The sequence below is a fragment of the Scardinius erythrophthalmus genome, assembly GCF_964197995.2.
Source record: "Scardinius erythrophthalmus genome assembly, chromosome: 1".
Classification (NCBI taxonomy): Eukaryota; Metazoa; Chordata; class Actinopteri; order Cypriniformes; family Leuciscidae; genus Scardinius; species Scardinius erythrophthalmus.
In genome coordinates this window covers 50,316,678-50,338,381 of record NC_138221.1, presented here as the reverse complement: position 1 = coordinate 50,338,381, position 21,704 = coordinate 50,316,678, and the positions used below count along the sequence as shown (strand labels likewise).

At 38.2% G+C, this 21,704-nt stretch overlaps 1 protein-coding gene across 1 annotated transcript; it reads left to right on the top strand.

The window, feature by feature from the left end:
- Positions 1-430: 430 nt before the first annotated feature.
- slc17a7a (solute carrier family 17 member 7a) lies at positions 431-20,393 on the top strand (the record flags this gene model as incomplete). The annotated part of the gene is made up of 13 exons (XM_081381861.1): positions 431-492; positions 11,323-11,575; positions 13,106-13,224; positions 13,643-13,757; positions 14,744-14,831; positions 15,013-15,099; positions 16,535-16,677; positions 16,843-16,992; positions 17,657-17,789; positions 18,739-18,849; positions 19,672-19,799; positions 19,896-19,965; positions 20,104-20,393. 13 exons carry the CDS (start codon positions 431-433, stop codon positions 20,391-20,393), a joined length of 1,749 nt encoding a protein of 582 aa, XP_081237987.1.
- Positions 20,394-21,704: the final 1,311 nt, after the last annotated feature.

Sequence of the window (21,704 nt, the reverse complement as noted above, 5' to 3'; positions counted from 1 at the left end):
AGTTTGATTTATTTTACTTATTTTATGTAATGTGTAGTTGTGTGAAATTAATTGTGTAATGGTCTATTCACAATAAATTGTATTACAAAAACCATCAAAGTTATTAAATTTGAATGATTATATCCTATATATTCATCAGGACCACGGACAGAGAGAAAGAGAAAAGAGCAGGGAGGGGGGATGCTAGAGGGATAACCAGAGAGAGAGAGAGAGAGAGAGAGAGAGAGAGAGAGAGAGAGAGAGAGAGAGAGAGAGAGAGAGAGAGAGAGAGAGAGAGAGAGAGAGAGAGAGAGAGAGAGAGAGAGAGAGAGAGAGAGAGAGAGAGAGAGAGAGAGAGAGAGAGAGAGAGAGAGAGAGAGAGAGAGAGAGAGAGAGAGTCAGGCAGGCACACGGGACAGGAGCACACCGGTCGGACTCGGAAGTCGCGAGGATGGAGATCCGTCCGGACCGCTTTAAGGCTCAGGCAGGAAAAACTTTGGGGAAAATACACAGGTGAGGTACCATCTTATTATCCTCAAAGTAGCGTTTGTAAAAAGAACTTTTCCGTTACTTGTTTTACATTTCTCTCTTGGTTAATAAAGAATAAATATTGCCCAGAGGTGATTTTTGTAGAAGCTGAGGTGTTGAAAAACATGGGAATTAAAGTGCGTAAAGTTTATGTCTGTGATTGCATCTGACAGTACGTTTAGTGAGAAAAAAAATGCTAGTGGAAAGTATAGCCAAGAAGTGATTGTGTTCCCCTTCTCTGTGCGTGTGTAGCCTATCCTTCTTCAAGATGTCAGGTGCAAACCCTTGTCGTGACTGAATCTGAGTCAAATGTGTTCTTATGTAATCGGTTTGCACGTAATGCATCCACTCTGTACGATTGAGAAGATTGTCCAGATGGATCAGATTAGTTCGCGGCTAACCCGGTGCCACAGACGTCCGACGCGTGGCGTTGGTCGCTTTCTCTCTCACTTTAGTGTCTGTGCGCGTGAGCGAGTTCAGTCATTCTTCCACCTGAGCGTCAGGTAGTCGCGCGCATCACTGCACAGCTCGCGCGTCCCGGGACACACACAAGTTCTGATTCCACGCCCTAGTTGATAAAGCGGACCACGCTCAGAGAACAAGAAGTCGTTGACCAAATTTGGTCTTCATACGCCATGAGTACTACTTCTAAGCGTATTCGATACAAAAGTTCCATACAAAAAAAGAACAATATGCTATAGGCTATGGCAAGTCGGGATAAGATGACTTTTCAGATGTAGGATATAGGCTACATTTCAGACATCTTCGCTTTCATTAAAACCATGTTTGTTGAGTGAAATCATTTAATTTGCATTCATATCGTTTTCTAATATATTATGACATATCTTCAATTAACATATGGTCAATTATTCAACATGTAGCCTAAATATTCATATGCCAAGTCATAGAATAATTTTACCTTTCGGATAAATCTATTTTCTCTTTTACTGGATTCTGCTTTGTCTGTCATCGGTTATTGAATTATTCAACTAAATTGTCAAAATTAAATTTTAAATTGAATAGCCTACACTGTAAAAAAAATAAATTTAATTTAAACATAAAGTTGAATTTATTTAATAATAAAGTTGAATTTATTTTATTAACTGAAATATTTTAAACCTCATTAAGACCAGGAAGTATTTTGTCATGATTTGGTGTTGAACACATTTTGCTGGGGTGGAGCATTTTAAATACCTTGTTAAATCTTGTTAATTCGATATCTGTCTTAGGCCCAAATTCAGACAGGATGGACTCTCCCAAAGGTCAAAGTACATCCCTTTCAAACAAGTTTGTCTTCTTGGAAAAAATGTTTGGTAACCACTAACATCAGCGTTTACTAATAGCCTTCTGAGAATTTGGATTGGATGTATTTTTTAAAGGTTTTATATTCTATAAAATAAATAGCATATTTTGTAGCCTAGATCCTTTGCGATGTAAACACTGGTGAAATAAGTTGTAGTGTTAAAGTGTAATGTTTAGTTTAGTGTTAAAACGCATAGGCCTATTCTTTCATGAGATTTTAGGTTGCAACTAAACATTAAAACCCAGCTCCGAAATAGCCCATCAGAAACACACATATACACACACCCACACACAGCTGTCGGCCCAACAAATCCCTGACCGCCCCCTCCCATCACTTGCTCGTCTCTCGCGCTCACCAGTCAGCTCTGTCCGTCCTCAACGCGCGAGATCGCGGGATTAAATAAGTGCAGCACGCGACTCCCGACTTTTTTCGCGATGCTGCATGTGCGAGGTAATTTCCCTCTGGAGGTGAATTTATTGAAACTTTTTGAATACAACATGCTTTTTTATCTTAAAATAATCCATTCCTTTAAGTGTAGTGTGAGACTAAAGGTATGTTTTTTTGTGCAAAAGTTTGTGTTAAAAGTAAACTGCTGATTTGGATTTCTGACTCTCTGCTTTAGTTGTGAGACTCTGTGTCCCTGATAATATTTTAGAGAGAGCATCAGCAGCTGATTAATCATTTAAAGCTCAGCAATGCATCTACTTCTACTGTTTCAGCCTCACAGGCCAGCAAGCAATACACCTCACACCTGCAGTTTTCCCTCTGTCATCCCTACTCCATCTCTCCACCTCAACTATTCTCATTCTCCCATTCCTCACGGAAGAAAAGATGCTATTTCAGGCCTGTGGAATTTTTATTTTTTATAAAGTAAATTCTATTAAAACACACTTCTCACTGTTTATTTGCCCATGAACAATGTTCAACAGCCGGTAGGCTATATATATTCACTGTTGGACATTGTTAATATTTCGATTGGGATTTCTGGCTCATTCTGATTCCAAGAGAAACATTTAGGTAAAACTTAACAAAAATATGAAGTGTTCAGCTAATGGTGGTTAGGTCATTTCTCCTGTACCGTTTTTTCACTCACAGATTTTTATTCTTGTTTGTCGTTTGTATTTTGCATGTTCACTAGGCTGCTTATCTGAAATCATGTGAAGGTCAGGCTGCTAGGATGTATAAGTATATGTGTGTGTGTGTGTGTGTGTGTGTGTCAGGAGGGGGGAAGTATCTCCCCAGGTGACACGGTCCCACTGAGACCCAATCTGTTCAATAGACGCAGGGGAGGGTCAGAGGAATTTGGCATAAAAATCATAGAACAACACACTGATGGTAGAACAGAAACAAATGTGAAGAGGGGGAGGGGGGGAGATTTGTGGATCAGTTTTAATCTGTTACCTTTTGTACAATGTCATCAGAATTTTTCATAAAATTAACCAAAATCAGAGAGGCAACTAGATTCAGAACACCTCTCCACACATGAAACGACAGTAGAATAGTGAGCCAAGATGTTAAAAGGATGAACAGAACATAGTGATTGTCAAAGAGAGAGAAAGAGAGAGAGGGAGGTTGCTAGAGAGAACTGGGTAGGATTATGTAATTTTTTTTAACTGTTGTGCCTTTATCCTCTTACAGCAAGATTAAATGGGAAAAGTGCATGTATGTCAATGTATGTTTGATGTGTTTGTGTGCGTTTAGTGTCAGCAGAAATCCACACATCTCACCTCTGAACTTAAATACAAATTTGCAACTGTAATGAACATTTGGAATGTAAACTTGCATCATGGTACAAGATGCAGAAGTGCATGATTTTTTTTTATTTTTTTTTTGTCTGTGATTTATTGCTGTCCTGCGACATTGTTGAAAGGTGTACATTCTGCAAAAAAGTTAAATATGAAAGTCTGTTTTAAGTTAAAATAAAACTTTAATTTGATTTCTATTTTTTAAATAATTTTTAGTTTAATATTTTTTAAATATATAAAAAAATCATTAAAATATTTATTTAAATAATTATAATGATAGGTAACCCATTAAGATTATTACATGTGATATAATTTAGAATATTTAACAAAGAAATGTTTAAATCAGTATTCAGTGGCTAGTCTGAAATCGTTACTCATTTTGAATAAGCACTTTGTGGCCATTAAAACAGTATGCTCTATGTATGCGTGTAGTATGAATGTACTGTATAGTCTAGATGTTCTACATTCATCATGAATGTTGTCAAAACTCAAAACTTCTCTCCTGTGGCCTCATGGGATAGCAAAGTGTCCATCAGGACTTCAGAATCTCGTCGGAAGTAATAACTTTTCTTATCCGGGGACTTTTCGCCTACTGATTTATATGAATACATACTCTTTTCATATAGCCTACTGTTTTTCAACTACTTTCGCCAAGATTCTGAAGGTCATTTTAAGGAGGCCACAGGTGAGGAGTTGTTCTATTCAGCTTTTTTAAAAAATATTTTTTATTAGATTTTATCTTTATATTTTATATTTTCACTTTAATTTTAGTTAGATTAATTCTGTTAGTTTTTAGTTTTAGGAATTTTAGTACTTTAAGTTGAATGAGAAATGCTGACTTAATTGGCAACAAGCTGAAATAAAATAAGTTTAAGTTTTTTCATATTTAATTTGATTTTGGTTAAGGTTTATTTCAAGTGACAAAAATGCTAAATCAAAAATTTTAATTAATTATAAAATTATAAAAAAATTATAAAACCTCTGGATAGAATATACTTTATAAACGGTCAAAAAGTAAAATCAAATAAAAAAACGGGTAAGCGGCAGTGCTGAAAGTGAACGTGATGTGTGTATACTCAGAGAATCAGAGCATGATGACCTTGATAAAGTCATTTATGTGGAGAGGTTAGGTGTATAATATGCATATGAGATCAATAAAAACTATTAAACATTTGCTGAGATTGTGCTGTTATGATGGGTATGCAAATGTGTATGTTTTAGAGGTTATGATAAAACTTGGTAGTTGGCACCCATGTAAGATATTTATGCTGACATAGAAGTAAATTCTATTGGACAGGATTCTGTGTGTGTGTTTGTGTTTTACCCATATAAAGTGTTTAGCAAAGTCCTTGTACACCCCCTTCTGCGGTACACCTGTCTCTTAGATGGCCTAAACACACGCGCACACACACACACGCACGCACGCATGCACACACACACACACACACACACATACAGGTCAGCTGGTGTGTCATGAACCGTGGAACGAGATGCAGAAGAGTGCATGATCTGTAATCCTGTTTTTTTATGTGCAATGGTCACATGGTAAGATGCAGATAAAGAGAAAGAGCTCAAATACACCGTGAAATAAATATTAATTACAGCCAACAGTCATTCTCATTAGTAGGTAGCATATGTGCCGCTGTTGGCAGCAATCTGTTTTTAACTAGGTTTAACCTTAATTACACATCTTCCTGAGTGAATGTGTGTGCATTAAATGTGGACAAACACACTCCTCCCCTCTCTTTCTCTTTTTCCAACTCTCTTTCTCGTTCCACTCAGTCACTCTTTTTTTTCTTGCTCATATTTATCTCCGGAAGTCTATAATTTCTGTTATCCTAATCTGAGGGTGGGGCTACAGATTATCAGTGGCTAAGAGATGGAAGGGGGCAATTGAAGGGGAGGGACGTCCGTGAGTCACGGGTGTGAGAGGTTTTAGTTATAATTGAAACACATTGCTATTTTCCACGAGACACCCTTTTTAGTTTCACATTAAAAAACATTATATGGCTGCAGAATGAATCTGCTCCCTAACATGTAAACAGACATATGCAGTCATCTCCCACTCATTTCACTTCTTATTGTATGTTGTTTGAGGTTGAAGGGATTATAAGGGATCTGCTTTTGTAGGAACAGTGACAGAATGAGAGAAATAGAGAGAAAGACGTACAGAGGGAGAGAGACAGAGATTAATATTGTGATACGTGTATGAGATTTGTGGAGCTCAGAAATAGTTCTCTGTGCTATTTAATTTTATACAACTGTTGTGGGTTTAAAAAAAAAAATATATATACATAGATAGATAGATAGATAGATAGATAGATAGATAGATAGATAGATAGATAGATAGATAGATAGATAGATAGATAGATAGATAGATAGATAGATAGATAGATAGATAGATAGATAGATAGATAGATAGATAGATAGATAGATAGATAGATAGATAGATAGATAGATAGATATATCTCCCTCTTTATAGGTACATCTGTTCAACTGCTCGTTAACACAAATATCTAATCAACTAATCACATGGTAGCAACTTAATGCGTTTAGGCACCATTGGTCAAGACGATCTGCTGAAGTTCAAACTTTGAACATTGCGTAGTTGTTGGTGCCAGATGGGCTGGCCTGAGTGTTTCAGAAACTGCTGATCTGCTGGGATTTTCACGCACAACCATCAGGATTCACAGAGAACGGTCTGAAAAAGAGAGAATATCCTGTGAGCGGCAGATCTGTGAGTGCAAATGCCTTGTTGATGGCAGAGGTCAGAGGAGAATGGCCAGACTGATTCCAGTTGATTGAAAGGCAACAGTAACTCAAATAACCACTCATTACAACCGAGATCTGCAGAAGAGCGTCTGTGAACGCATACACAGCGAACCTCGAAGCAGAAGGACTACAGCAGCAGAAGACGCACTCCTGTGTCAGCTAAGAATAGGAAACTGAGGCTAAAATTTGTCTCACCAAAATTAGACAATAGAGGATTGGAAAAACATTGACTGGTCTGAAGAGTCTTGATTTCTGCTGCAACATTCAGATGGTAGTGTCAGAATTTGGCGTAAACAACATGACAGCATGGATCCATCCTGCCTTGTATCAACGGTTCAGACTGGTGCTGGTGTAATGTGGGAGGGATATTTCTTGGCACACTTTGGGTCCCTAATACCAATTGAGCATCGTTTAAACACCTACATGAGTATTGTTGCTGATCATGTCCATCCCTTTGACCACAGTGTACACATCATCTGATGGCTACTTGCAGGATAACACGCTATGTTCCAAAGCTCAAGTCATCTCAAACTGGTTTCTTGAACATGCCAATGAGATCACTATACTCAAATAGCCTCCACAGTCACCAGATCTCAATCCAATAGACCACCTTTGGGGATGTGGTGGAATGGAGATTCGCATCATGGATGTGCAGCCGACAAACCTGCAGCAACTGTCTGATGCGATCATGTCAATATGGACCAAAATATCTGAGGAATGTTTCTAGCACCTTGTTGAATCTGTGAAAGGTAAAAGTTTCAGAACTGCCTTAATTCTTCGTGGCATGCTCAAGAAATGTCCAGCCCAGTACTAGCAAGGTGTACGTGTACCTAATAAAGTGGCCGGTGAGTGTAGTGTGGGGTGGGTCGGAACATTTAAAAACATCTTTTTTAAAAAGAAATATCTTTTGCTTACCAAGGCTGCATTTATTTAAACAAAAAAAAAACAAAAAAACTGTAAAAATAGTACAATGTAGCCTACTGATAAAGCAGAACGATGTAATTATTTCCTGTGATGATGGCAAAGCTGAATCTTCAGCTTCATTACTCCAGTCTACAGTCACATGAACCTTTAGAAATAACTGATTTGTGACTCAAGAAACATCTACTTATTATGTTGGAAACTCTGATACATTTTATAGTAAATAGTAATTTTTATACATACACATATCCTACAAATGTTTATACATTGTGTGCTTGTATGTATGTGTGTTTTACTGGCTGTAGACGTTGCAGACAGGTTGCATACGCAGATGGTCTCTGCTGGACTCCCATGTACTGCTATCCAGTGAGATACTTCATTCTTGTTCCATGTCCTCTCTCCCTCTGTGTCTTCCCTCTGCATCCCACCTGGTTTTAGGTGTGTATGTGATGTAGTTTTGTGACCTATGAGGGTTCCCTAGTGTATGTGACTTCATATCCTAGCTCATGCCTTTTCACGAGTTCACACTTACAAATAAGTCAGATAGAATAAAAGCGTATTTGGCGTGCTGTCCGAGGAGAGGGCTCCGGGCTCGGTATTCGGCCCGAACCCAGAGTACTCCCCCCGTATTCCTGGCTGTAAAAGAATGAGCCAAGAGTGAGGAGTCGGGGTGGTGGAGGGATGCTGAAAAACTGTCAAGGAATGTTAGGTGAGTTGACAGAGTGAATAATATATATATGCTTCCTCTCATGCTGATAGGGTAGACATAGTAATTGTTTGATGACAAGTAGATTGGATTGATTATTTGAACGTGCTCCTCCCGAACTTTGTTTATAAATCATCATTTAAAGTTGGCATGAAACGGAAGTTACGATAGTCTTTTCTTCCCTATTCCCTATTATACGGGTGAAACAACTTCACAAAGAAGAAAAATGCAGGGCATTTGAGAAATGATTGGATGGTTGTTGTTTGCTATAGTTGTAAGTAACAGGTTGTCTCGCCCCCGTGCCAGTAAACACTTCATCAGAGAAGAGAAGAGGTGTCGCTGAAGTGATTTTGATTAAAGATTATGAGGGCACATGAATTAAAAAATAAAAATACAAATTTAGAATAAATGCAAACAAATGCAAAGAATCGTCGATTTTGATTTTATGGTGACTTCGAGTGTAATAAAACATACAGTTCTGATCTGGCTTATAAAATATTTTAATATTCAAAAGTTGAAAGTCAATAATATGGTGTCTAAACGCTTAAAGGGGTCATCGAATGCAAAATTCACTTTTATATGGTGTTTGCATATAAATTTGTCTTTGCAGTGTGTGGACACAACCACCATACAATGAAAAAAATCCATTTACTCCAAATCCATTTTTTTTTTAATCCTCAAAAGCCTAAACACTCTCAATAATCAAGCCGTTGGGAATTTTCTGAGCAATATGATGTCATATTGCTCATGCTCCGCCCACGACCGCTGACGGACTGTCCCGTATTCGCATATTTCTGCCCTCAGCCATTTGTATTCTGTCTGCCAAGGCAGCACTTTACGTGTCTTGTGTCGACATGCCCCACGGAAGAGAGGTGTTGGGGTGAGCAGTTATCATTTAAAGAGACATGCACCGAAACGGGTTGCTGTGAACAGAGCTGTTTTTGAGGAGGTAAAAAGGGTGTTGTTTTACACAACCATTGAGGAATTTTAACCAAAGTATGTTACACACTTTACATGAAGACCCTAAAGAATCATACCATCTTGTGGAAAATGGGCATCCGATGACCCAGCTTTAAACAGCTGCAGTAGATGACATTTTCCCTATCAGTATCTTTTGGCTTGAGCTGTAGTGGGTAGAGCTCAGGACCTGGTTTGACCCTTTAAAGAGACATGAACTATTATCATTGTGTCCTTGAGTAAGACACTTAACCTCAGATTAATCCAAGACTCCTCGTAATATGTGGCCTGAAAGTTGCTTTGGATAAAAGCATTTTTGACCTTTTGGCCTTCTAAGGCCCGGTTTCACAGGGTTTAGATTAAGTAGCTTTTATAAACATGCCTTACAAAAACACATTACTGGTGTGCATCTTGAGACAAAACAATGGTAATGGCATTTTATATATGATATAAATATATAGATATATGTCAGTGCAAGTTTCTTTCAGTTAAAACAGATCAAATATGCATTTAAGTCTGATACTAGCTGAAAGGGGTACTATTATGCCCTTTTACGAAGTCTTGATTTTGTTTTTGGTCTGTACTAGAATATGTTTTCATGCTTGATTGTTCAAAAAACACAATATTTTTCACATATTTTACATCCTCCCCAGTATGTTTAAATACATCGGTTTCAATGAAGCCCCTCTTTCCGAAATATGAAATGTGCTGTGCTTGGTTAGCTGGGCCAGTGTCTTGTGATTGGAAACGCCTAGCGCGTGTTTGGGAAATGTCACACCCCTTCATAATCACAAGCTCTACTCAGATGTAAATATGAACAATGGCGTCAATTTCAAACCAATTTGAGCCTGATTCAGACCCTGACAATGTTAATGAACAAGAGGAATGTGCTGAACGGATTTCAAGCATGGACTTTACAAGCACGGATTTCACAGGACAGTGGTGTTTTCTTATAGATACGATGTTATCAACCATTTAATCATATTTGTTAGAAAACTATGGTAATACTAACAGTAATCGATCACAAAATCATGGATAATTTTCCTAAGGGGCGGTGAACAGGCTTACAAAAGCAAGAGCTTACAAAAGCTAAAGTAAACACTACATCAATACTGTAATGTAAGTTAGCAGGCTAGCGGAGGCAAAGCTTTGCCCTTCGTTTACATCATAGCTATCATATAAAGCTTATAATTGGAACTGTTAATAGAAAACACAAATATAAATAATAAGACATATTTACAAGTTGGGATCCATAAACAACAGATTGTCCCGATAAAATGGGAATGGCTACGTCTTTCAGGAGAAGCTTTTGTGCGTATAGCCTGCATTGTACTATCTTCTGGAAGCTATTATCTGTAAAATGTGCAGCGCACAGACATACGTTGAAGTTATAATGTTCAGGAACAGTGTTAAAAACATTTGTCAGCCTTAGGACAAACTTTTTCCGGGGTGTAAAAAACAGACAACAACTCTTCCTCTTCTCTAAAGCAGCCCATCATGGCCTCACCCCCTTTGTTGTGTGTTCCCTGGAACGGGGTTAATGTAAATTTTTAGGGTTTGTGATGTCACCAACCCAGGACGAAGCTCGCTGTAGTCCCTACCAACCGTTTGTTGTAGTCCTTAAAAAGCGATTTCTGTAAAAGAAAATATCTCCCTCTGCATTGAATTTTGAGCATTGTAACTTTTCAGATGTTGTTTATGCTCAAACAGCAACATAGCACACTAGCTAAAAAGTAAAAAAAAGTTAAATCATTATCAAGGACCCCTTTAAAGGGATCGTTCACCCAAAAATGTAAATTCTGTCATCATTTACTCACCCTCATGTCGTTCCAAACCTGTAAGACCTTCGTTCACCTTCGGAACATAAATTAAACACAAATTAAGAAATTTTTGATGAAATCCGAGAGCTTTCTGACCCTCCATAGACTCCATAGTGCATTTTAATAGTCCATAAAGTTTTTTCATGGCACCAAGTAACATAATTTTGTAAATTTAGGGCTCTTAAAGTTTAATATGTCAAAAAAATATGCTTACCTTGCAAAATTTCACCAAAAACAGTTCACATGGCAGGAGTGATTTTTTTGTTCAGTGCTGTTGATTGACACTGTGACATCTAGAGGATTTCTTTTGGCATAACATACCTCAACCAGATGGTAGAGATGGCTCAATCAGCTTGAGTTAAATTAGGTACTCCTCTCATTAAAATATAGTGACTCAAAATGTGCTCAACCATTTGGTCGAGCAAACAGATAAAGGGTTAAAGCCTTGTCTGTGAAATCAGGGGTATAAGTATTATCACTTAACAGAGACAGTTAATTTGAATATGTTTTTTAATAAATTGAGAAAATCTTTGCACACTGTTACTTTTACTCAACTTATGTTGGCCTTATACTTTCTGTGTCCACATCCAGACTCCTCGAGAAACGTCAGCAGAATGGCGAGACGATCGAGCTGTCAGCAGAAGGTCGCCCGGAGCTGGTGGAGGAGAAGGAGCTTCCCGTCGTGGACTGCACGTGTTTTGGGTTACCTCGCCGTTACATCATCGCCATCCTGTCAGGCCTTGGCTTCTGCATCTCATTCGGCATCCGCTGTAACCTGGGTGTAGCCATCGTCAGCATGGTCAACGACCACACGATTTACTCCGGAAAGAAACCTGTCATAGTGGTCCGTATCAGTGCTGGAATTCAACTTAACAAATAAAGAGCATCCACTTGAGTATAAGAAAATTAACACGAAGAGTGGACAGGAGTTAGACATTATTTGAAATCCGAATGACGAAATCTTGGGCATTTTTGTTTTTTTAGGTATTTTATGTTGTTGTTTTATTTAGCATACAAATAAGATTCATTTAGCATGGATAAATACAACACAGATTTATAAGAAATTATAAGAAAAACAAATGTGACCCTGGACCACAAAACCAGCCACAAGTAGCACGGGTGTATTTGTGGCAATAGCCAACAATACATTGGGTCAAAATTATAAATTTGTCTTTTATGCCAAAACTCATTAGGATATTAAGTAAAGATCATGTTCCATGAAGATATTTTTGTACATTTCCTACCGTAAATATATATAAAAATATTTTTGTGAGTGAATGCAGCAAAATCGCGAACATGAATGTAGAACTTTAAAGGCGATTTTCTCAATGTTTCGATGTTTTTGCATCCTCAGTTTCCAGATTTCTAAATGGTTGTATCTCGGCCAAACATTGTCCTAACAAACCATACATCAATGGAAAGTTGATTTATCAATGGAAAGCTTATCAATTTAAAAAATTTACCCTTGTGACTGGTTTTGTGGTCCAGGGTCACAAATAGCCTACAGCTAGTTTGATAATGCGATGAAAGATTTCTAGCTTTTAGAATAGAAAGTATAATGTCAATATCTAAATACATTCATACATAAATAAATTCATATCAGTTGGGCTCCCTCAAATCCCAGTTTACCATCATTAGCCAGTTAGTTTTGTATCTTAACCCAGTTTCCATTGTGAGAGGGGATCGACTTTGCTTAATTCCCTGTAGTATTTCATCAGATAGTGCAGGGATTCACCCAGCAAAGCAATTCAAGCAATTTACCCCCACAAAGGGATTTGTTTCAGAAACTGCACAGAGATTTCCGGTTTCACAGACAAGGCTTAGATTAAGCCAGGATTAGGCCTTAGTTCAATTAGGGCATTTAAGTAGCTTTTATAAACTTCCCTTAGAAAAAAAAAAACATTATTGGTGTGAAACAATGATACTGACATATTTTAAGATATGCCAGTGCAAGTTGCTTTCAGTTAAAACATCTCAAACTTGTATTTAATCTGGGACTAGGTTTAAGCCTTGTCTGTGAAATAATAATTATTAATTATTTTATGATAATTTTTTTTTTTACTATTATTATTGCTATAATATATATATATTTTTTATTATATTAGGCTACTTTATCTTTTACTTTTAGTGATTGATTTTACTACTTTATTACTTATTTCTCTCCTTTCTCACATTCCCTACATACTTTTGTTTTTGCAAATGTAACACAGAAAAAGAGATGGTTCAGGTTATGCGATGCCTTAAACAATGGTGTGTAATCATTTTCTAATATACAAGCAGTGCACTTTGACTGCAATATTCTCAGCTTTTTGCACAGAATGCTGTCGAATGAACGTTGGATGAGAGGAGTTTGACTTTCTCTTTTTCCTCCCAGGCTGCTCAGTTCACATGGGACCCAGAGACAGTTGGGATGATTCACGGCTCGTTCTTCTGGGGTTACATTGTCACGCAAATCCCCGGAGGATTCATCTGTCAAAAGTTTGCTGCTAACCGGTAATGTGATTAGTTGTGTTTTTCTCAAGCGTTCTGGAGTTTTATGAATGAAAATTGTGCTATTTTGGTGGGAGGAGTCAGATTATCACAATTGGCTTTGAGGGGTTTGAGTCAAAAGTCCAGTCACACAATTGTGAGTTGCCTCTTACATTGACTGTTGTGACAACTTTTCCCATATATATTGGCAAAAGACCAGTTTGTGTTAATTGAAATTCGAAAATGAATTTTGTTTTGACCCTGGTGTAAATTACAAAACTATTATGGTGTAAATCTACAAAAGCTATTTTGTAGTAAAGATTTTAACTTATGGTATATACAGAGATTGACCTCTGAGAAATATTCAGTGGAATGACAAATGACTGGTCCACTGAGATTTTAGCATGATATTTTATTGTGTTGCATGTGTGTTTGGTCTCAGGGTGTTTGGCTTCGCCATTGTGGCCACGTCGACACTGAATATGCTGATCCCATCAGCAGCTAGAGTTCACTACGGGTGTGTTATCATGGTCAGGATCTGCCAGGGCCTTGTGGAGGTATGCCATCTGTGTGCATGCATGGATTTGTGTGAATCTGATGTAGTCTGTAATATTAGTGTATTATTTATCTAAAAGCATTGCATCATGCTAAGGAAGGTTTTGTTACCATTATGGTTTCATACATATTGGCTGCATCCGAAAACTAAATAAGCTGCCATCGGAGGACGCATTTTTAAGGTATGAAGGCATCAAGGCACGTCCGAATCCAATGTTAGCATCACTTCCTGTCTCTTGAGATACCTTCATCTGAATGATTTTTTAAGGCAGCATAGATGGATCCTTCATTGCCTTTGATAACCCACAATCTTGTGCATTACATTCGGTGTCAGTTGAGCTAGAAAAAGAAAGATGGCATCTGAAAGTTGCGGTTGGTGGTCAGTTTGTATGTAAATGTACGTTTTTGAAGAGTGTTTTCAACTTCTGATGTCACCTCTAGCGAGAAATTACTATTGTAGTAATTAAATATTTGTTTGGTTCTCACCAATGTACTCTCTATTTTGCTGTAGATCATTAAACTGTTACACTACCTCAGAAGTCAATCCGAAATCAGGTTCATGAGTTCACACTTACATAGCCTATAATTAGAGGGAGTAAAGTTTAATGCGTAGGCCTATTTGGCGTGCTGTCCGGGGGGAGGGCTCCGAGCTCAGAGTACTCCCCCCGTATGTAAGTGTTTAGGACTAGAAGTGTGGAGAAGGGGGGTGGAGGGATGCTGCTAAATTGTCAACGAACTGAGGTGAGACTGCTGAATATATATACACCTCTTATCGTTGACTGCTGAGTGCTCTCCACTCGTGTTAATTATCTGAACGTGCTCCTCCCGAACTTTGTTAATAAAAACATAATTTTGTGAGGTGCCTTCATGCGCAAAGCTCCCTGCAGAGTCATTGACTATAAGGCAGCGAGGCAAAAAGTCAGCCGCCTAACGCCTGTTTCAAGTTTTCGGATGCAGCCATTAATTCATCTTATTTCTCTACTGAAAGGGCGTGTCATATCCCGCATGTCACGGGATCTGGGCCAAATGGGCTCCGCCCCTTGAAAGAAGTCGATTGGCAACAACAGCATTCTGTGGTGAGATGTCAGTCATTTGAATCCATGAAATATATCTTCTGATATTATCAGTAGAATTTAGTTTGTGATTATTTGAACCTTGAACTGAGGACAGTGAAAAGCTGAGATTAATGATAATGTTAATGAATAGTGCTAATAAGAAGACGCATAAGAACTGTATGTTGATGTCTGTATGTTCTAGGTTCATATGCTGGTGCTGTTGTTGCAATGCCTTTGGCTGGAGTCTTGGTCCAGTACACCGGGTGGTCCTCAGTGTTTTATGTGTACGGTAAGTAGCATACACATGTGATTTAATTATAAAAATATAATACTATTTAATATACAATTTTTGTTTATTTAATAAACCAAGTGTAAAATAAGTCTTTCTTAACGTGTAGCGGTGATAGCATCATTAAAGGGACTTTGTCTGCAAACAGAGAATCAAAACTCAATGAATGTGCACAAAAGTTTTATTTAACTAAATCACTCACAAACACATGACTAGTCCAAGCAAACACATACACACAAATCATGCATTCATGGGAAATTGAAAAGTGAAAATGACTGAATGAAACCAAAGGGAAACGGGAAGAAATGTCAGTTTAACCATCCTAAAATAACCATCAGTTTTCTTAGTTCTGCACTTTGGTTACACAAGAGTGGTCTACAGCTCATACTAAACCTCTGTTTAGTTAGTTAAATGTACAATACTTGCACTGCCTTAGCTGTTGAACAAGCTTCCACATAATCTCAGGAGAAAGTCTTGATAGCTTTTAATGGTTCCATGGTGAAGAAGTTGCAATTCTTCCCGAGTTGAGAGAAGTATGTCGAAACTTCAGGGATGTTAGTCTGTCTGTTACTGTTGGGAGAGTCCTCTCTCCAGGCCGGGGAGGTTACACATGGCTTGAGCCGGGACAGTGGCCTTTAACTTCTGTGGAGGTCACTGAGCCAATAGTAACTTAAACTTTTGGAGGGAAAGTTTACGACCCTTTGTCTTCGAGCATGGTATTTTGCATATGTAACTGATTGGTGTTGATGCAGAAACTATTAAAGATTCTTGTAAAACTAATATGTTGCATAGGTATCAACATGATCATTTAGATTATCAAATACAAATAGACACCAAAAATGGTATAGGTGAGGTTAAATTAACTAGTGGTTCTATCATAAAGCATGCATAAAACAGTATACAATACAAAAGACACTACAGTAATAATCATACACTCAATGTCCTGGAGATATGCATGTTCATACATAGAAGATTTTCTATGAATGAATGGGGAAGAGTCCTTCTTTGTGGGCATTATGGAGTTTTAATAAGGAAATGGAGTGAGGGTTAACTTTCCACATTTCTTTTGGTCGTAAACCAGTCTTATCTCGCTGGCGTGCCTTTGCTGCCATGGTAACCAGGGGCCTGTTCTATCCTTTTGGCTGGTTTTCACAGACACCTTGGCACCTTGTTTTGTGGTTAGGTGAGGGGGCTTGCTGGATTATTCATTAAATATAATGAATAATTGTGTCTGATTGGTCCAGATGCTACATATATCACTATATTACTGTTTGTACTTTATTTTCGATTAAACAAATACAGCCTTGGTGAGCATAATGACTTTCAGAAACTTTTTTCAAAAACACACTGACCCCGAACCTTTGAACAGTAGTAGTGTGTATATATCATTTTCATTGTACTATATTCTTATTGCTCGTTTCTCTTCGTCTCACAGGAAGTGTTGGGATATTCTGGTATCTCTTCTGGATTTTAGTGTCCTATGAGAGTCCAGCTGCTCACCCAACCATCACACCAGAGGAGAGGAAGTACATTGAGGATGCCATCGGGGAAAGCGCCGGCCTGGTCAACCCCCTGCAGGTACAAACACGGACATTATTTTTCTCTCTTAATCACTCGTCCACCCCTCCCCTTCCCTTCTTTTATACACAGACACTCTAAATCCGCTCTCATTTCTCATCTCTGACTGCTGCGTGCTGCTCTTTTCTGGATATGTTCGACCTCTGGTTTTTCACAACCCTGCAGAAATTTAAGACTCCCTGGCGGCACTTCTTTACCTCCATGCCAGTGTATGCCATCATCGTGGCTAACTTCTGCAGAAGCTGGACCTTCTACCTGCTCCTCATCAGCCAGCCTGCTTACTTCGAGGAGGTGTTCGGCTTTGAAATCAGCAAGGTGAAACACACACACTCAAATTAATGAATCAACTGACAGGTTGCAACCAATAAATCAGATCTGTTCAGAAGGCTTGTGGAAAACAGGAAAGAATAATGCCAAATATAATCAATAAATATATAAGAAAACAACCTAGACTACACTAAATAAAGGTTGAAATGGTTTTTGCCAACCATGCGTTTGTGCTGTTGAGAAATTTAGAAGCCAAAACTGTAGAATGGTTGAATTGCCATGTTGATAATTTAGCGTATTGTTGGATCCATGCAGGTAATATTAATGGATTTCAATGTTTGATTCAATCTTTGCAACTACAGAACATGTCAGCTAGCAGTCATTAGAGTATTAGTAGACTGCCTGCTTAATATCTGCTAACACTTCACTTTGATAGTCCCTCAACAACTTTGCAAGTAAATGTCAACTTATTCTACTAACCCTAAACTAACAGTCTACTAATACTCTAAGTTGACATTAAGTTGCAAAGTTACTTATATTTAGTAGAATATCTAAAGTGGACTATTGAAACAGAGTAACTGTTTGGTTTTGATAGACAGTAAACAGTTCATAATAAAAACACTGCTCAAGAACAGGGGAAATTGAAGTACACACAGATACAATGCAGTGTGACGCATCTGGATTAAAATGTTTTGTTCCTTCTGTGGCTCAGGTGGGGATGGTGTCGGCACTTCCTCATTTAGTGATGACCATTATTGTACCAATCGGAGGACAGCTGGCCGACTACCTGAGAACACATAATTTAATGACCACAACAAATGTCCGTAAACTCATGAACTGTGGAGGTAAGATATAGATGAAATTATAAAGACAATAATAACAACCAATTAAATTTCACTCAAACATTAAACTGTTTACTCAACTTCATGTTGTCCCAAACCTGCATTTTTTTATTTTATTTTTAGCAGTATTATAGGGCCGCATAACAGCACGAAACTTCCCCTTTTAAAAGGACAAAAATATATAAAAAGTAGGTTTGCTACACAAAGTAGAATCTATTTGTGTGTGAGTTGCCTATTTTGCTCTGTCTGGTCCAGCAATGGCAGCTGGGCCAATAATCACTGAGGCATCAATGCATGACACACTCACTCTCACAATCAACTGTACACACAACTGTCACGAACTGCTCCGAGACAAGAAGGTTTAGGATCCAAATGCAGTATTTATTGAACAGGGTAATCCAAAGACGTAATCCAAAGCACAGGCAAGGTCAAACACAGGCAGGCAGTCCATACAAACACAACAAAGCAGGGAACACGGGCAAAAGAGTAATCCACAGAACAGGCAAGAAATCCCAAACCAAGAGCCATGAAACCAGGGAGAACGCTCAGAATTGCATTGCAACACTAAACAAGACTTCACAGATAATGAATGAGAAAACCAGGCTTATATGGGGTGAGCTAAACAAGATAATGAGAGACAGGTGAATGTGATAATGGATGAAGAGTCCGGGCAGTGAGTTATGGGAAATGTAGTTTGTGAGGGAATGACAATAGTCTGATGTGGAGTGCCCTCTGGTGGCTCTCAATGGACACTCCAGCCGGTGACCGTTACAACAACATACAAACACACAGGGACAGATGCACTACAGCATCCAATACATGGACGGCACAGAGCTCAGGTATACACAGGTAGACCATGAGCCACAGTAGACCGCGCATGTTCTCTTTAAATGACAGAGAGACGCTTCCTTATTCAATAGACAATACTGTTGTGTGTGTCTGTGTGTTTTAGGGTTTGGCATGGAAGCCACTCTACTCTTGGTTGTTGGTTTCTCACATACCAAAGTGATTGCCATTACTTTCCTTGTACTGGCTGTTGGCTTCAGTGGATTTGCAATTTCAGGTTAGTAACAAAAAAGAACAAAGACAAACCAAACAAAATTATTCATTTAGCAGTACCGTTCAGAAGTTTGGGCTCAGTACGATTTTTAAATGTTTTTTGAAAGAAGTCTCTTATGCTCACCAAGGCTGCATTTATTCGATTATATGTATAGTAAAAACAGTCATATTGTGCAATAATATTACAGTTTAAAATAACTGTTTTCTATTGTAGTACATTTTAAATGTATCTTATTCCTGTGATGACAGAGCTGAATTTTCAGCATCATTACTCCAGTCTTCAGTGATCCTTCAGAAATCGAAATATGCTGATTTGCTGCTCAAGAAACATTTCTTGTTATCTGTGTTGAAAACATTTGTGCTGCTTAATATTTTTGTAGGATTCTTGATATATATTTTTTCAGGATTCTTTTATTACAGTAATATAAATATTTAATATTTATTTAAATAGAATTATTTTGTAACATTATAGATGTCTTTACTTTCCATTTTGATCAATTTAATACATCCTTGTTGAATAAAAGTATTAATTTCTTTTTCCTTTTGTATTTTTGTGCCACATCCATTGAGGCCAAACATTAACCCTAGGTGTCAGGGATCTTCTGTGGTAGCCTTTTTCTGCCTGACTGACTGAAAAAGGCAATTTTAAGAAGTTACCAAAAATAAAAGTCACATTATGAGATATAAAGTCACATTTACAAAATGTAAAGTTACATTACAAGAAAGAAAATTACATTGAAATATACAAAGTCTCAATTATGAGAAATCAAGTTGCAATTGTAAGATATAAATTCACAATTTCAAAAACTTGTTCTTTCCCTCTCAGGGTTTAATGTGAATCATCTTGACATTGCTCCACGTTACGCCAGTATCCTGATGGGAATCTCCAATGGAGTGGGAACTTTGTCAGGAATGGTGTGTCCTCTCATAGTTGGAGCAATGACCAAACATAAGGTACATACAAATAATATCACACAACCTTCACATGCCAAAAAATGATTTGTACTGTTGAATTTATTCATTTTTTATTCATTGTTTATTTGCCTGTAGACACGCGATGAGTGGCAATATGTCTTCCTCATTGCATCACTGGTGCATTATGGGGGTGTGATATTTTATGGTATGTTGTGTTCAATTAAAGTAACATAATGCAAACAAGCCTATATCTCTTTTTCAGTTCACAAATAATGGATATTCTAAATGACTTTTGTCATATCTTTCATAAAATGACGCATAGTTCATTTGAACATGTTCCCAGGGATCTTTGCATCAGGTGAGAAGCAGCCATGGGCGGATGCTGAGAATACTAGTGAGGAGAAGTGTGGCATTCTGGGAGAGGACGAGCTGGCCAATGAAACGGAAGAGCTGTACAGGACTGGCGGGCAGTACGGAGCGATAAACAATCCGCATGCTGGTGGTCCGAATGGGGGAGGAGCTGGCGCTGGGGCAGGATGGGTATCGGATTGGGATAAAACAGAAGAATATGTTCAACCGGTTGGGACAAATAGTTATTTATATGGTGGAGAGGGAGAGAGAGAGCTTACATAGTGGGAAGACACATATAAGAATTGATGGAATAAATATCAATACAGAATAAATAAAGCGAGTGTGTGTGTGTGAGTGTGTGTGTGTGAGAGAGTGAGTGTGAGTGTGAGTGAGTGTGTGTGTGTGTGTGTGTGTGTGTGTGTGTGTGTGTGTGTGTGTGTGTGTGTGCGAGTGAGTGAGTGTGTGTTGAGTGAGTGAATGAGTAAATGTGTGTGTGTGTGTGTGTGTGTGTGTGTGTGTGTGTGTGTGTGTGTGTGTGTGTGTGTGTGTGTGTGTGTGAGAGAGAGAGAGTGAGTGTGTGTGAGTGAGTGAGTGAGTGAGTGAGTGAGTGAGTAAATGTGTGTGTGAGTGTGTGTGAGCGTGTGTGTGAGCGTGTGTGTGAGTGTGTGTGTGAGTGAGTGAGTATGTGTGAGTAAATGAGTAAATGTGTGTGTGTGTGTGTGTGTGTGTGTGTGAGATAGAGAGAGAGTGTGTGTGTGTGTGTGTGTGTGTGTGTGTGTGTGTGTGTGAGTGAGTGAGTGTGTGTGTGAGTGAATGAGTAAATGTGTGTGTGTGTGTGTGTGTGTGTGTGTGTGTGTGTGTGTGTGTGTGTGTGTGTGTGTGTGTGTGTAAGCGTGTAAGTGAGTGAGTGAGTGAATAAGTGAGTAAAAGAACAAATGCGTTTCCAAACTGATAATAAGATTATGTGATGATTGTTCTATAAACATACACACTAAAGTGTGTATGTAGATGTAAGTTTTTTGTGAGTCAGATTGAGAATACAGTGGTGCTCTGTTAATTATATGTTCAGTATTTTAGGCTTCCTGCCAAAATCACTGTAATGCACTTAAAATGACACAGCGATATTAGACATGTTCATGGTTGTCGTGTAAGAGTAAATCAGCTTCTGTGTGTGTGCTCATGGTGAGTGTGTATGTGTGTTTCCTTACTGTGCTCACTTCCTTTTGTTTTAACCAGTGCTTTAAATATGGTAAAAGGGTTCAAGCAAATCTATGGATGTGTAGACATTTATTTGATCTTTGGTTTGTGCACAAATACACAATATTCTTAAAGGGACAGTCACCCAAAAATGTGAATTCTGTCATTAATTACTCTTTCACATGTCATGTGTTTTATATGTTGTTTCTATATAGGCCTATATATACAATTTCAGGGTGAGCTGTTCCTTTAAACCCTGACTGAATGTGTGTGCGAGTTTAAACGACCCAGATCCTCATCAATGGGTCAGTGCACAAGTGATTTTGTCCTCTTGCGTACTATATTACTCACATACACACATTTTCACAAGCTTACATGCACACACACTTTCAATAA